We start from the raw sequence: 16,209 nt of genomic DNA, 5'->3' as shown, positions 1-16,209 counted from the left end.
ATTGAACCCTGCCTGGAACAGTTCCGTCCTCCATCACAGCGGGACCCACCTCCTCTTCCTCAAAATCACCCTCACCAAACCTTCCAGGAATTTCTGACTTCCAGCCTTGCCTCTCAATCCTTCTTAAAAAACCTTAATCCTACTCCCAACATCACCACTGCTGAAGCCCAGGCTACCTGTGATCTGAAGGCTGACCGATCCATCGTTATTCTTCCGGCGGACAAGGGTTTCACGACCGCGGTACTTGATCGTCGGGAGTATGTGGCTGAGGGACTGCGTCAGCTTTCAGACAACACTACATACAAAGTTTGCCAAGGTAATCCCATTCCTGATGTCCAGGCAGAGCTTCAAGGAATCCTCAGAACCTTAGGCTCCCTACAAAACCTTTCACCTGACTCCATCAATCTCCTGACCCCACCGACACCCCGCACCCCTACCTTCTACCTTCTTCCTAAAATTCACAAACCCAATCATCCCAGCTGCCCCATTGTAGCCGGTTACCAAGTCCCCACAGAACGTATCTCTGCCTACGTCGATCAACACCTTCAACCCATTACATGCAGTCTCCCATCCTTCATCAAAGACATCAACCACTTTCTCGAGCACCTGGAATCCTTACCCATTCTGTTACCCCCGGAAACCATCCTTGTAACCGTTGATGCTACTTCCTTATACACAAATATTCCGCACGTCCAGGGCCTCGCTGTGATGGAGCACTTCGCTTCACGCTGATCACCTGCCACCCTACCTAAAACCTCTTTCCTCATTACCTTAGCCAGCTTCATCCTGACCCACAACTTCTTCACTTTCGAAGGCCAGACATACCAACAATTAAAGGGAACAGCCATGGGTACCAGGATGGGCCCCTCATACGCCAACCTATTCATGGGTCGCTTAGAGGAAGCCGTCTTGGTTACCCAGGCCTGCCAACCCAAAGTTTGGTACAGATTTATTGATGACATGTTCATGATCTGGACTCACAGTGAAGAAGAACTCCAGAATTTCCTATCCCACCTCAACTCCTTTGGTTCCATCATATTCACCTGGTCCTACTCCAAATCCCATGCCACTTTCCTTGACGTTGACCTCCATCTGTCCAATGGCCAGCTTCACACGTCCATCCACATTAAGCCCACCAACAAGCAACAGTACCTCCATTATGACAGCTGCCACCCATTCCACATCAAATGGTCGCTTCCTTACAGCCTAGGTCTTCGTGGCAAACAAATATGCTCCAGTCCGGAATCCCTGAACCATTACACCAACTACCTCAAAACAGCTTTCACATCCCGCAACTACCCTCCTGACCTGGTACAGAAGCAAATAACCAGAGCCACTTCCTCATCCCCTTAAACCCAGAACCTCCCACAGAAGAACCCCAAAAGTGCCCCACTTGTGACAGGATACTTTCCGGGACTGGATCAGACTCTGAATGTGGCTCTCCAGCAGGGATACGACTTCCTCAAATCCTGCCCTGAAATGAGATCTATCCTTCATGAAATCCTCCCCACTCCACTAAGAGTGTCTTTTCGCCGTCCACCTAACCTTCGAAACCTCTTAGTTCATCCCTATGAAGTCCCCAAACCACCTTCCCTACCCTCTGGCTCCTACCCTTGTAACTGCCCCCGGTGTAAAACCTGTCCCATGCACCCTCCCACCACCACCACCACCACCTACTCCAGTCCTGTAACCCGGAAGGTGTACACGATCAAAGGCAGAGCCACGTGTGAAAGCACCCACGCGATTTACCAACTGACCTGCCTACACTTTGAAGCTTTCTATGTGGGAATGACCAGCAACAAACTGTCCATTCACATGAATGGACACAGGCAGACAGTGTTTGTTGGTAATGAGGATCACCCTGTGGCTAAACATGCCTTGGTGCACGGCCAGCACATCTTGGCACAGTGTTACACCGACCGGGTTATCTTGATACTTCCCACTAACACCAACCTGTCAGAACTCCGGAGATGGGAACTTGCCCTTCAGTATATCCTCTCTTCTCGTTATCAGCCAGGCCTCAACCTCCGCTAATTTCAAGTTGCCGCCGCTCATACCTCACCTGTCTTTCAACAACATCTTTGCCTCTGTACTTCCGCCTCGACTGACATCTCTGCCCAAACTCTTTGCCTTTACAAATGTCTGCTTGTGTATGTGTATGTGCAGATTGATGTGTGTGTGTGTGTGTGTGTGTGTGTGTGTGTGTGTGTGTGTGGGCGCGCGCGCGCACGCGAGTGTATACCTGTCCATTTTTCCCCCTAAGGTAAGTCTTTCCGCTCCCGGTATTGAAATGACTCCTTATCATCTCCCTTAAAACCCACATCCTTTCGTCTTGCCGTCTCCTTCCCTCTTTCCTGATGAAGGAACCGTTGGTTGCGAAAGCTTGAATTTTGTGTGTGTGTTTGTATTTGTTTGTGTGTCTATCAACCTGCCGGCGCTTTCGTTTGGTAAGTCACATCATCTTTGTTTTAAATATTATTTTGTGTTGATATAGATTATTTATAAGAATAAAAATACCGATCAGAGCTTCCTGATTAATTTTCGACATGTTAGTTCTATTTTATCTTGATACCTAGGAGGAAGTGTAGGTATTTTACATACAGTGTTGCATTTAGTGTCTGACCATTAGTGTCTAGCAAGTCATTGTTGCTTATTTGAAATTGCATAATATGAGTATCTGTGAGATTAAGACAAACTGTTTGCTTTGAACCAGTTGTAGGCCTTTTCAGCTGTCACGTAGGCTGTGTTAAATGACATTCAATTTGTGCTCTTGTTAAGCATGCTTTTGTCACTATCAAATATAAGTCATTGGAGAAAATTCTGGCCATTTGTTCAGGCAGCAAAGTTAGTGTCCAGGCACTCAGAAACCGAAATTAAGGGTAACAGAGAAAAACCAGAAATGTTGAACTCCATTTTCAAATGTTCCTTTACGAAAGAAGGTTCAAGAATACAGCCCCATTCTATTCTCACACCACAGCAAAGATGACTAATATACATATTAAACAATGGAAAATCAAGGATGGAATAATGTAATATCATGAAACAGGTGGATTGTTACTCACCATATAGTGGAAATGCTGACTTGCGACAGGCACAACAAATGTGCAAAAAAAAAGTAAGATTTCAACCAATAGGTCATCTTTTGTGTATGTGTGCAATCTAAGTCTTTTGAATGGAAGCTAATTTTTTGAGTAGTCTTTTTGTTGTGCCTGTCTGAGACTCAGCAACACCACTATACGGTAATACAGATATTAGTGCCAGCTGGGCTGAATAACAGTTGAAATCATTAAAATTGAAAAAGCCTGTAGAATCTGATGGGATCCCTCAATTTTGTAAGGTCCATTGGGATATCTTGGGACCAGTGGCTAACTGGGCCTTGTTTCTTTCTTCCACAAAACGTATGAGGCTAATATCAATTCAGGCAGTTGGCAGTGTTGAAAGATGATGGAATCACTCTTCAACAAGCAGTCTAATGATTATAATTGTTGTGATTTACTTGAAACAATTATGTAGTGCAAAAGTTTCATAGAAATATGATGACGTATTGGGCTCATGAACTAATTACAGGTTCACTGCAAATATTAAGAAAATTACTGTTACCATAGCATAAATTAGAAACATAATGGAACCTGGAAATGTTTACTGCCAGCATGTCTCTCTTTTTTAGGCTATAAGCTTTGATTGGTGGCCCAGTTACCCTATAAAGCTTTCAAAAATGGGGTAAATGGGCCATGTGCTTGGGTTATCTGAGCCCAGCTTGCATATCAAGAACCAAATATCATTGTATGGAAGTGATGGGAATAATGATTTAATGAGACATTCTGAAGGCTGAAGTTCATAAAAAGGTGAAGAAGTAATTATCGAAGTATTGCAGTTTATAAGAGCATCATGCCTGTCAAATTGTGATGATGGGTTGTTTCTAAAAAGTGATATTGTTGACATATTTACAGTGAATGAACATTAAATAATGTTTTTTATGTTTTAAATCAAAAGAATTGCTATAATAAACCTGTGTTTCATAGATATATTTTGCAATTTTTCATTAATTTATTATTTTTCGTCATTTGCTGTACAGAAGCTCGGCCTCCTACAACAAAGTCAGGCTGTTCAACAGCAACCACTCCTCGAGTACCTCTTCAAGCAGGTGTGGGCCGACAATGCAGATGTCCTCAGTATACAGTACTCAGGGACTGGTGCTCTGAAGACTGATTTCACACGTACTGGAAAAAGGACTCGCATTGGTCTTCTGCGAGATCTTGTCAATTCTCTAACCCGCTACTGCAAGAACAATTTTGCTGATGGTTTCAGGCAGGTTAGGAATCCCATAATGCTCATTTCTCTCTCTCTCTCTCTCTCTCTCTCTCTCTCTCTCTCTCTCTCTCTCTGTGTCTGTTGCTGTGTGTGTGTGTGTGTGTGTGTGTGTGTGTGTGTGTGTGTGTGTGTGTGTGTGTGTGCGTGTGCGTGTGCGTGTGCGCGTGCGCGCGCACTTGCTTTGTGGCTGAGCAGTTCTAGGCGCTACAGTCTGGAACCGCGCGACCGCTGCGGTCGCAGGTTCGAATCCTGCCTCAGGCATGGATGTGTGTGATGTCCTTAAGTTAGTTAGGTTTAAGTAGTTCTAAGTTCTAGGGGACTGATGACCTCAGAAGTTAAGTCCCATAGTGCTCAGAGCCATTTGAACCATTTGTGTGTGTGTGTGTGTGTGTGTGTGTGTGTGTGTGTGTAGGTGAAATGTAATTCGTAGAAGAGAAACATTTTATTCATTGTTCTTTTACTGGCTGACCTTCCTGCCTCTATTTAATTTTTTGTTATGAAAGCCCCTAGCCCACCAAGCCTCTTCATTCCTCTCCCCCACCCCCCACCCCCACCCCACCCTACTCCACCCCACCCTTCTAGAACACCTCCTTTCACTATTCCTAATGATCGTCCCCTATCCCCACTGCTTGAACCCATCTCCTCCATAATCACTTCACAGACCCCTCCCCCTCTTAACAGAATGGAACTTTAACTCATGTAGATAATAATGGGGTAGGTTAGTGTCGGAGTTTGTAAATGTAAGATTCTGAGTGATAGTTACACTGTGATTACATGTGACGATAAAATGCATGACATAGGAGAAAGAAAGTGGTAACTGGCTGGACAAGTCAATTGTAACATTAAGCAGCTACTTTTATGCAGAATACTCTATTTTGCGCATGGGAGATAAAGTGAAATTAGCAAAATGATGTAATTCCAAACTTAGAAGAGGCAGTGGTTTCTGTTTCAGTGTGTGAGAAAAGTCATATAAAACTGAGCTAGGAGGTGTCTTAAAAGATTGTGCAATGATATCAGTTGTGTAGCTGCTGGTTACCTTTATCCCATCCATTATCAGTATTTAGTTAATTAGTTTATACACTGATTTGTAAGTTGGATCTGGGTACCTAACATACTGAGACACGCTCATGTGTATTCCTTACTTTACAGGATGCCATTGACTTGTTTTTGGGTCGCTATCAAGTACAGGATGGTGAGGGTGCTGCTCAGCCATGTCCTCTGGAGACTGAAAAGGGATGGAAATACATCACTGTGAGTACTGTTCATTTTCTCTGTGTATTTGTTGATCATTTCCTGTTGTAATTAATGGTTTTCTCCTTTGTGACTGTTGCTTTGCAGTCTGAAAGGACTTTGCTAGGTTGGGTCTTTCCAATTGTGTATTCCCTAGACCATCTCCTGTATTTGTTTATTGCTTGAGATAAGTGAATACAAGAGTAGTATGTAGAAGAAAATTATGGATTACAAGCAGATGACAAGAGAGCTAAATACAAGCTCCACAAATATGTTTTCTTAGTACGTAGAAAGATATGCTGCTACAGTTAACAACAATAGGCTGTTACATTTTCTGCATCTTTTTCATTGTAGTTAATTGAGCATTTCACACTGACTAATGCTTGAACGTTTTAACGCTTTCCTCTTTCCATGAAATTTCTATTAAAGGTAAGTCCACCCACACACTATATACATTTAAATAAAAAAGAAATAAACTGAAAAACGTGCCTGCCAGTTACTTCTGTTTGTTTACACAACTTGTATTGCACTCAATTGCAATAATCAACATTTGTCTTTCACTTTTTACTATTATTTATTTTCATTATATATTACAGTAGCTTATGCAAATGGAAGATCCTAAATGACCTTGTAGTGCCTCAAGAATTTTGGTGAAAATTCTAGAAACACTCGGCCTTCAACCGTCTTGAACACTCGATATTTTAGGTACGAGTGCGGGAGAGTGAGAACGTTTCTACCGATCCACCTGTTTATATGTGCAGTTCGGAAATTTGTTACTAGAAGACTGTGAGAAGGGCGAGTCACTGACGATGACAAGTGTTTGCTGCCAGCGCCACAGAAGACATGAGGAGAACTCAACGAATAATTATGTCGCATTCTTTGATGTGTTAGTGTCTGTGGTGATTGCAAAACAGACTATTGAACAGTTGAAGATAGATTGCTATGCACATTCATGTATTGGTCTCACTTAAGACTATGAACGAAACGAGACACATGTATGCTATTTGAATGTGTTAAATGAGTCTAATGTGTAAGGAATAAGTTAGCTTGCAGAAGTTATTATCTGTGAAAGTTGAAAATATAAAATGATGGAACTGAAAAGTATTATATGAGTACCAAAATTATTTCAAGGATAGAGAAGTATTTTAATAAATTGCCTTATCCAGCTATAGCCTTCAGAGAAGAAGCTTGTAGGAAATCGACATAGCTGATTACCCAGAGAAGAGGATTGGCTACACCCAACGTACAAGTTAACTGAATTGAGAGATGTGTGTGCCTTGCAACCCAATACCACACTGTCTCTTGTTGTCCGAAAACGTTAGAACCTATGGACACACATTATGCTATTTTATGCATACATGCAATGCTATCTTTGTCTCCATTTTATTTATTCATTTGGGCAACTCGCACCCCATTGTGCAGTGATTTTCTCTGTTAACTGATTAAAAAATGTATGCCATATTTTGTTGACTTAACAGTATTTTCAAATGGGCTACTAAGTGTGCTACTGAAGTAGTTGAGTATCTGAACTGATGTTTTCTGTGGTGTGTCATTTATCTGTTATACAATGTCAAAGAAGGAAAGGCCAAAATACTCCATATGAGATTAACATACTCTGGTTGAATTATGAGATCAGAACACTCACTAGAAAAAGCTGGACTGCTTGGAAGAACAGAAAGTTAAAGATGTAGAAGAAAATCGAGGAGAAAGTGAATAGAGGGCGTCAAAGAAAGCATTGGAATGTCTCTGCAAAAATTGATGGCCAAATAACATCCAGGCGTGCCTGGAGGGAGATCTTTCATCACATCACCAGGATTCGGAGATGATGGAACATAACAGCAGCAGTGGCTAACTCTTGGACTGTAGTTTTAGTAGAGCACCAACACAGCCTGGCGATGACAGCAGGGCAATAGAGTGGCTGAGAGAGACAGACATTGAAGGGATTGAGATTGTTTGTTTAGCCGGGACCAGCATTATTAGAATTTGCAGCATAGTCCAGTTATTTTCAAGTGACAGGTAGCAGCAAGAGGGTCATCTTTCAATATTGGGAGTAACTATGTGATATGGCTCATATTGTTCATTTGAAGGGACAGGAAAATTTCACAAAAATGACAGGAAGTTGGCAGTTTTTGGTGAAATAATGCAGAATCAGTGTTTTTTACAAAGTACCATCATATTGTTGCTTTTTAAGAAATATTGTGGAGTTTGCTGTTTCCCATGCAAAGAAATGTGTTTGTAACTTATAGTTATTGATGAAAAAAAAACAAATTTGATGAAAAAATACACTGAATTTGAAGAAAAACACTAACTTCAAATTTGGCATGAAAGTAACTTCAAATTTGGCATGAAAATTTCAGATTTAACAGGGAAATAACCCTGAATTTGGCGGAAACAGTTATTCCAAATTCAGATAAAAGAGTAACTCCAAATTCAGCTAGAAGAGTAGCCCTGAATTGGGCAAGAAAATAACACTCAATTTGGCAAGAAAATAACACCAAATTCATCAAGAAAATAACATTGAATTTTTCATAAACAGTAACTCCAAATTTGGCATAAACTGTGGCACTGAATTTGGCAGAGATATTAATACTGAATTTTTCAAGGATATATTTTTCAAACACATTAACACGGAATTTTTCAAACATATTAACACTGAATTTTTCAGACATATTAACACTGAGTTTTTCAGACATATTAACACTGAGTTTTTCAGATTAGATTAGATTAATACTTGTTCCGTAGATCATGAATACACTTCGTAATTATGTGGAATGTGTCAGGTTAATAAAAGATGTCTGTACAAGATATTACATTACACAAAATATTGCATGACACTAATGTTTAAGTTGTTTTTTCTCTCCCCCTTAATTTATATCTAAAAATTCAGCCAATGAGTAGAAGGAGTTGTCATCTAGAAATTCTTTTAATTTATTTTTAAATGTTAGTTGGCTATCTGTCAGGCTTTTGATGCTGTTTGGTAGGTGACCAAAGACTTTTGTGGCAGCATAATTTACCCCTTTCTGTGCCGAAGTCAGATTTAACCATGCATAGTGAAGATCATCCTTTCTCCTGGTGTTATAGCTATGCACACTGCTACTACTTTTGAACTGGGTTGGATTATTAACAACAAGTTTCATAAGTGAATATATATACTGTGAGGTTACTGTGAGGATCCCTAGATCCTTAAATAGATGTCTTCAGGATGACCGTGGGTGGGCTCCAGCATTTATTCTGATTACACATTTTTGAGAAATGAATACTTTTTTACTCAACGATGAATTACCCCAGAATATGATGCCATACGATAGCAGTGAATGAAAGTAGGCATAGTAAGCTAATTTACTGAGATTCTTATCACCAAAATTTGCAATAACCCTAATAGCATACGTAGCTGAACTCAGACGTTTCAGCAGACCATCAATGTGTTCTTCCAGTTTAACCTCTCATCAATGGACACACCTAAAAATTTTGAAAATTCTACCTTAGCTACAGACTTCTGTTCAAAGTCTATATTAATTACTGGAGTTGTGCCATTTACTGTACGGAACTGTATATACTGTGTTTTATCAAAATTTAAAGAGAGTCCGTTTCCTAAGAACCACTTAATAATTTTGTGAAAAACATAATTTACAATTACATCACTTAGTTCTTGGTTTTTGGATGTTATTACTATACTTGTATCATCAGCAAAAAGAACTAGCTTTGCATCTTCATCAATGTGGAATGATAAGTCATTAATGTATATCAAGAACAGTAAAGGACCTAAAGACCGAACCCTGTGGGACCCCGTACTTGATAGCCCCCCAGTTTGAGGAATCAGCTGTTGTTTTAACATTACATGAACCACTTATTTCAACTTTCTGCATTCTTCCAGTTAAGTATGAATTAAACCATTTGTGCACTGCCCCCCTCAAACCATAATGATTTAGCTTATCTAAAAGAATTCCATGATTTACACAAAGGCCTTTGAGAGATCACAAAAAATACCAGTGGGTGATGTCCGGTTATTCAGAGCATTTAATATTTGATCAGTGAAAGCGTATATAGCATTTTCTATTGAAAAGCCTTTCTGAAAACCAAACTGACATTTTGTTAGTACTTTTATTTTTACAAATATGGGAGGCTACTCTTGAATACATTACTTTCTCAAAACTTTTTGATAGAGCTGTCAGAAGAGAGATTGGGCGGTAGTTGTTGACATCCGACGTATCCCCCTTTTTATGCAATGGTTTTACAATGGCATATTTCAGTCTATCGGGGAAAACACCCTGCTCCAAAGAGCTATTACATATGTGGCTGAGAATCCTACTTATCTGTGGGGAACAAGCTTTAAGTACCTTGCTGGAAATGCCATCAATTCCTTAAGAGCTTTTACTTTTCAGTGAGTTTATTATTTTACTGATTTCAGAGGGAGAGGTTGGTGGAATTACAGTTGTTTCAAACTGAACAGGTATGGCCTCTTCTATTAGTAGCCTTGCCTCTTCTTGTGAAGATCTAGATCCTATTTTCTCCACAGCATTTAAAAAATGATTATTGAAAATATTTTCAATTTCTGATTGTTTGTTAGTACACTTGTCATTGAGTTTTATGGCACTAAAGTCTTCCTGTGCTCTTGGTTGCCCTGTTTCCCTTTCAATAATATTCCAAATTGCTTTAATTTTATTATCAGTGTTACTGATCTCAGACATGATACACATGCTTCTGGACTTTTTAATAATTTTTCTTAGTACCGCACAATAGTTTTTATAATATTGAACAATTTCGGGGTCAGTACTCCCTCTTGCTGTTAGATACAGTTCTCTTTTACAGTTGCAAGATATTCTTATTCCTTTAGTTAGCCAAGGTTTTTTATATGTTTTCTTAGAATTATGTTTGACTATTTTCTTGGGAAAACAGTTTTCAAATACCCTTAAAAATGTATCGTGAAATAAGTTATATTTCAAGTTTGCATCGGGTTCCTTATACACTTCATCCCAGTCTAGCTGCTGTAGGCTTTCCCTAAAGTTTGCAATATTTATATTGTTAATTGAACGCACTGCTTTGAAAGTCTGATTTGATATACTGCATGGAGCTATGTCATGTACTGTAACTAGCTATGCACCATGATCTGAAAGACCATTCTCAACAGGATAAGCATTTATGTCCTTAAACTTATCTTGGTCTATAAAATAGTTATCTATCAATGTACTGCTGTTCTTTGTTATCCGAGCAGGAAAATCAATGACTGAGCTCAAATTGAAAGAACTGAGTAATACTACAAGGTCATTCTTCCTATTACACTCTTTCAGGGAATCAACATTGAAATCCCCACAAATGATAATTTGCTTCCCCCTGTGTGACAGATAGCACAGCAAAGCATACAAGTTTTCTAGAAATAGCTGGAAATTCCCTGAGGGGGACCTATACACTGTTACAATTATTAAAGTGCCATCATTTAGTCTAAGTTCAGTGGCACGTGCTTCCATATGTTGCTCTACACAAAATTTTTTAGTTTCTAAATTTTTTACACTGTGGAAGCTTTTCACATATATGGCAACTACTCCTCTCATCATATTATCTCTACTTACATGTGCAGCTAATTTGTACCCATTGATGCTAACCTTTTGCATATCAGTGACAATGTGATGCTCAGACAGGCATAGTACATCTATTACATTCTCAGTTTCTAAATCTTCTAAACAAAGCACAAGCTCATCAATTTTATTCTTCAATCCCCCAATATTTTGATGAAATATACTAACATTATTTTTCACTTTACTTTTGTATCTTGAACTTTTTTAACATCTTTAGTGCTTGCCTGGCTGAGTTTCCCACTGGACACTGATCTTACACTAAAAAAGAGTTTCCACCATGAGATGGAGTTCCTCCCCCATTTAAATTTCCTGCTGTCAGCCCAGCCAGTTTAACCTTCCCTTTCTTGTTGAGGTGTAGGCCATGTCTAGTATAGTCCCACCTACAGAGAGAATCAACAGGAACCACACCAATGTGTGACCCTGCACCAGATCCAAGTAGCCGTTCCAACTCCAAATTAACTCTCCTGACAGAAGAGCTCAAATGAGGTCGGCCGTGGCACGCCAGAACCGACACAAACCCACCACTGGTATGACTCGATGTTGATGCAATCTTTGCCAGGTCACACTCTATGCTGTACCCCGGATCTCTGTCAGTACTGTTGCCCGGCCCACCCACAATAACCACGGTATCTTCCTTAGTAAAGCCTCTACATAGTGAACCTAAATCCTCTGTAATCTGCCCCAGTCCAGCACTAGGTTTGAAAAAACTTGTGACCTAGTATTCTGACCCTAATTCATCCTGCAGAAGTTGGCCCACACCCCTAGCATGCGAACTACCTAGCAACAAGACTTTCTTTCTCTTTGCAGACTTCCCTACATTCTTATTCAATTTGCTGCTGAAAGCTTGTTGAGCCCTGTCTACATCTACTTCTGTGAGAGGCTCATCATTTTCTGACTGAGGCAACAGGTCAGACCTACTTTGTACATTAATAACAAAGCTGTCAGAAGAATTTCTTGGCCTGTTCCTTAAGCCTGTTGCCACTTTCCACCCCTGTTTACCCTTCTCCCCCCTTAACCTGCCCAGTTCTCGCCTAGCCTTATCTAACTTAGCCTGAAGGGCAGCAATATTCCCCTCCTGTTCCATAATCTTTCTATCTCTACTGCATAGCCTACAGAACCACTGATGAGTCTCGCTCATTTTCCCAATTCCCACTCCACTACAATTGCCCCAGTGAAAAAAGTTACTACGTCCATCACACCAGGCCCTGGAGCTAATGATTCTACGGCACATCTGGCACTTTACACTCATGGTACAAATCAATTTTAGTGACAGAAAGACAATTAAGTTACCGGAAAACAATGAAAATATGTGTACGAAAAATTAGGCCTACTCGTGACTATGTAAACAGTGGTTCAGAAGTTTTTTTACTGGAAATTACTTAAGAGATGATGATACTCTACAGATATAAAAATGGGCAGCAAAGGTATTTAGCACACTAAACTATCACTAAATGCACTTAAAATTGCGGTATTAAGTTTAATCTGAAAGCTCAAAAGTTTGGCCTGGCTGCGATATGTAAACAAAACGAACTTTGCGTGATTACTGTGAAAATACGCGAGTAAGACAAAAACCTTTAATGGTACACTTGAAGAGCACTATAATTAATGGAATAAATTAGTTTAAAGTGTTAAAAACAGTTTATTACTACTTAAATTACTTATCTTGTACGAGAGCGGTGACTCAGACGTCCGTATAGCAGGCGCAGGGCTCATATTAACACTGAATTTTCGAAACATGTTAACACTGAATTTTCGAAACATGTTAACACTGAATTTTCGAAACATGTTAACACTGAATTTTCCAAACATGTTAACACTGAATTTTCCAAACATGTTAACACTGAATTTTCCAAACATGTTAACACTGAATTTTCCAAACATGTTAACACTGAATTTTCCCAACATGTTAACACTGAATTTTCCAAACATGTTAACACTGAATTTTCCAAACATGTTAACACTGAATTTTCCAAACATGTTAACACCGTATTTTTCAAACATTAACACCGAATTTACCAAAAAGAGAAACATTGAATATGCAATAAAACAGAAAATTTGCAAAAAATATATCTGACTTTGGCAAAAAGTATCACCAAAGTTGGCAAAAACAGTAACTTCAAATACAGTAGAAACAGTATCACTGAATTTGGCATAAATATTAACGTTGAATGTAGTGAAGACATTTACACTAGATTTGGCAAGGAAATAAAAACCAAATTGGCAACAATATTAAACAGCAATATTGGAAAAAATATTAACACATAAGTTGGCAAAAAGAGTAACGTCGAATTTGGTAAGAAATTAACATTGAATTTGGCAAGAAGAAACACAAATTTTGTCAAGAAAATAACACCAAATTTGGCAATAAATGTCGTTGAGCTCGCCAATAAATATTGGTGAGCTTGGCAAAAAATATTGCCAAGCTTCACAAAAATACTGGTGAGCTTGGCAAAAAATAGCACTGAAATTGGCCTCAAAATAAAACAATTTTTCCCATCCTTATTTATAGGTCATTTTGCTATATATGTCATGTAATGCTATCTTCATTACCCTGTGGATGTGAAGCACCCCTGCAGTGACTAACCAGATGTCTTCATTTTCCCCCTCACTCTGGGCAGCATGCCACTATTGTAGTGGGCTTATCAACCTGAATAGTATAGGAGTGCCAATGTTTGTTGGGGACTGATGACCTCAAATGTTAAGTCCCATAGTGCTCAGAGCCATTTGAACCAATGTTTGTTGCTGAAATCAGCCTTGTATTGTTATTTGATCTTGGCTCTTACATGGTAATGGTAATGTTGTTGTTGTTATTATTATTATTATTATTATTATTATTATTAGTCGTAAAGCTCCCAACATGGAAGACGCTAAGTAAAGATGGTTCACTTCTGGGGCTTCTTATTCTTCTTGTTTGCCCACCAGGTCTTCATTCTTTGCGAGAATTCAGCTTTTCTTTCTTCGCTCCATTTTGTTCCAGTTCTCGGCGCTTTTGTCTCTGGTTTGACCTCCCATTTGTCAACTTTAAGTTTGAAATTGTTTCTTTTGTTCATGTCTTCAGTAGTAATGTTGGCTAATTCCAGATCTTTCTTTACATTTTTGATCCATTCTCCTCCATTAACAATTGATGCTACGTATCTTACTATTTTTTTTGTAAGTCTGTGATCGGGAAGTCTCATTATGTGGCCATAGAATTTTAGACGCCTCTTCCTCATGTCTATCTCTATGTTAGAATATTCTTCAATTTTAGAATTTTTCTGTAATCTATACCCCTCTTTGGTCCATCTTGGTCCCAGAATTTTCCTAATGATTTTCCTTTCCTCTTTCTTCAGGTTTTCCATATCTGTTTTCCTTTTAAGTGTCAAGGTTTCGCTGGCATATAGCATTATTGGTTTAATTACCGACTTATAATGTTTAATTTTTGTATTTATAGATAGACATTTTTTATTGTAAATGTTTTGGACCAGCCCTAGACCCCTACGAGGTTTTAATATTCTTTCTTGTTGTGAGTATTTTTCAGAAATTATCTCTCTAAATATTTAAAGTATGGTACCCTCTTAATTTCTCCATATTTGGTTTGTAACTTAGAAATGTCTAGATTTGTTGTTGTAAACACCGTTTTCTCAAAAGATATTTGTAGGCCAACTATTCCTGCACACTCTTTTAAGATTTCTATCTGTTTGACTGCCATTTCACTAGAATCTGCCATTATTGCAAGATCGTCTGCGTAGGCTAAGTAGGGGATTTGTAGGTCATCTTTTTTGGTTCCCAGTGATATTGGTTTCCAGTACTTTTCTTTTTTGAGTTCTTTTTCCCATTCTGCCATGACTCTATCCAGAACTAAGTTAAATAACAGAGGTGATAATCCATCACCTTGTCTAACCCCAGTTTTTATCTCAAATGATTTTGAAAGTTTTCCCATGAATTTCACTTTGCATTTTGTATTTGTTAATGTCTGCTTTATGATGTTCCGTGTCTTCTTATCCAGTCCTTATTACTATCCTTTTCTCAGACGTTATCTCTGGTTAAAAATGGAAAGTGACGCGGACCTCGATCAAGCGTGACTTCCTCTTAACTGTACGGTATATGTTACATTGCATTTAGGAACTTTCGGGTAATTGAACATGTATCAATAATTACAGATTTATGTAGTTGTATATACAAGTTTGGCTGTAGCTGTATTGCGTTGATGTACTGGTGGATATTATGTGGTATGACTCCTGTAGTTGAAAGTATAATTGGTATAATGTCAACTTTATCCTGATGCCACATGTCCTTGACTTCCTCAGCTAGTTGGATGTATTTTTCAATTTTTTCTCCTGTTTTCTTCTGTATATTTGTTTATTGGGTATGGATATTTCGATTAATTGTGTTAATTTCTTCTTTTTATTGGTGAGTATGATGTCAGGTTTGTTATGTGGTGTTGTTTTATCTTTTATAATGGTTCTGTTCCAGTATAATTTGTATTCGTCATTCTCCAGTACATTTTGTGGTGCATACTTGTATGTGGGAACGTGTTGTTTTATTAGTTTATGTTGTATGGCAAGCTGTTGATGAATTATTTTTGCTACATTGTCATGTCTTCTGGGGTATTCTGTATTTGCTAGTATTGTACATCCGCTTGTGATGTGATCTACTGTTTGTATTTATTGTTTGCAAAGTCTGCATTTATCTGTTGTGGTATTGGGATCTTTAATAATATGGTTGCTGTAATATCTGGTGTTTATTGTTTGATCCTGTATTGTGATCATGAATCCTTCCGTCTCACTGTATATATTGCCTTTTCTTAGCCAAGTGTTGGATGCGTCTTGATCGATGTGTGGCTGTGTTAGATGATACGGGTGCTTGCCATGTAGTGTTTTCTTTTTCCAATTTACTTTCTTCGTATCTGTTGATGTTATGTGATCTAAAGGGTTGTAGAAGTGGTTATGAAATTGCAGTGGTGTGGCAGATGTATTTATATGAGTGATTGCTTTGTGTATTTTTCTAGTTTCTGCTCGTTCTGTAAAGAATTTTCTTAAATTGTCTACCTGTCCATAATGTAGGTTTTTTATGTTGATAAATCCCCTTCCTCCTTCCTTTCTGCTTATTATTATTA

General features: G+C 38.8%; 1 protein-coding gene across 1 annotated transcript in view; it reads left to right on the top strand.

Annotated features, from left to right (window-relative positions):
* LOC126194924 (phosphatidylinositol-3-phosphatase SAC1) overlaps positions 1–16,209 on the top strand; it is a 97,662-nt gene that overhangs the window by 66,437 nt on the left and 15,016 nt on the right. Inside the window, exons 10-11 of the mRNA XM_049933303.1 lie at positions 4,076–4,312; positions 5,461–5,562. Coding sequence (XP_049789260.1) covers positions 4,076–4,312; positions 5,461–5,562 — 339 coding nt within the window. The remainder of the gene's footprint in view (positions 1–4,075; positions 4,313–5,460; positions 5,563–16,209) is intronic.

The sequence above is a fragment of the Schistocerca nitens genome, chromosome 7 (genome assembly GCF_023898315.1).
Source record: "Schistocerca nitens isolate TAMUIC-IGC-003100 chromosome 7, iqSchNite1.1, whole genome shotgun sequence".
Lineage (NCBI taxonomy): Eukaryota > Metazoa > Arthropoda > Insecta > Orthoptera > Acrididae > Schistocerca > Schistocerca nitens.
The sequence above is the reverse complement of the archived record's forward strand: the minus strand, read 5'-3'. Positions and strand labels throughout refer to the sequence as shown.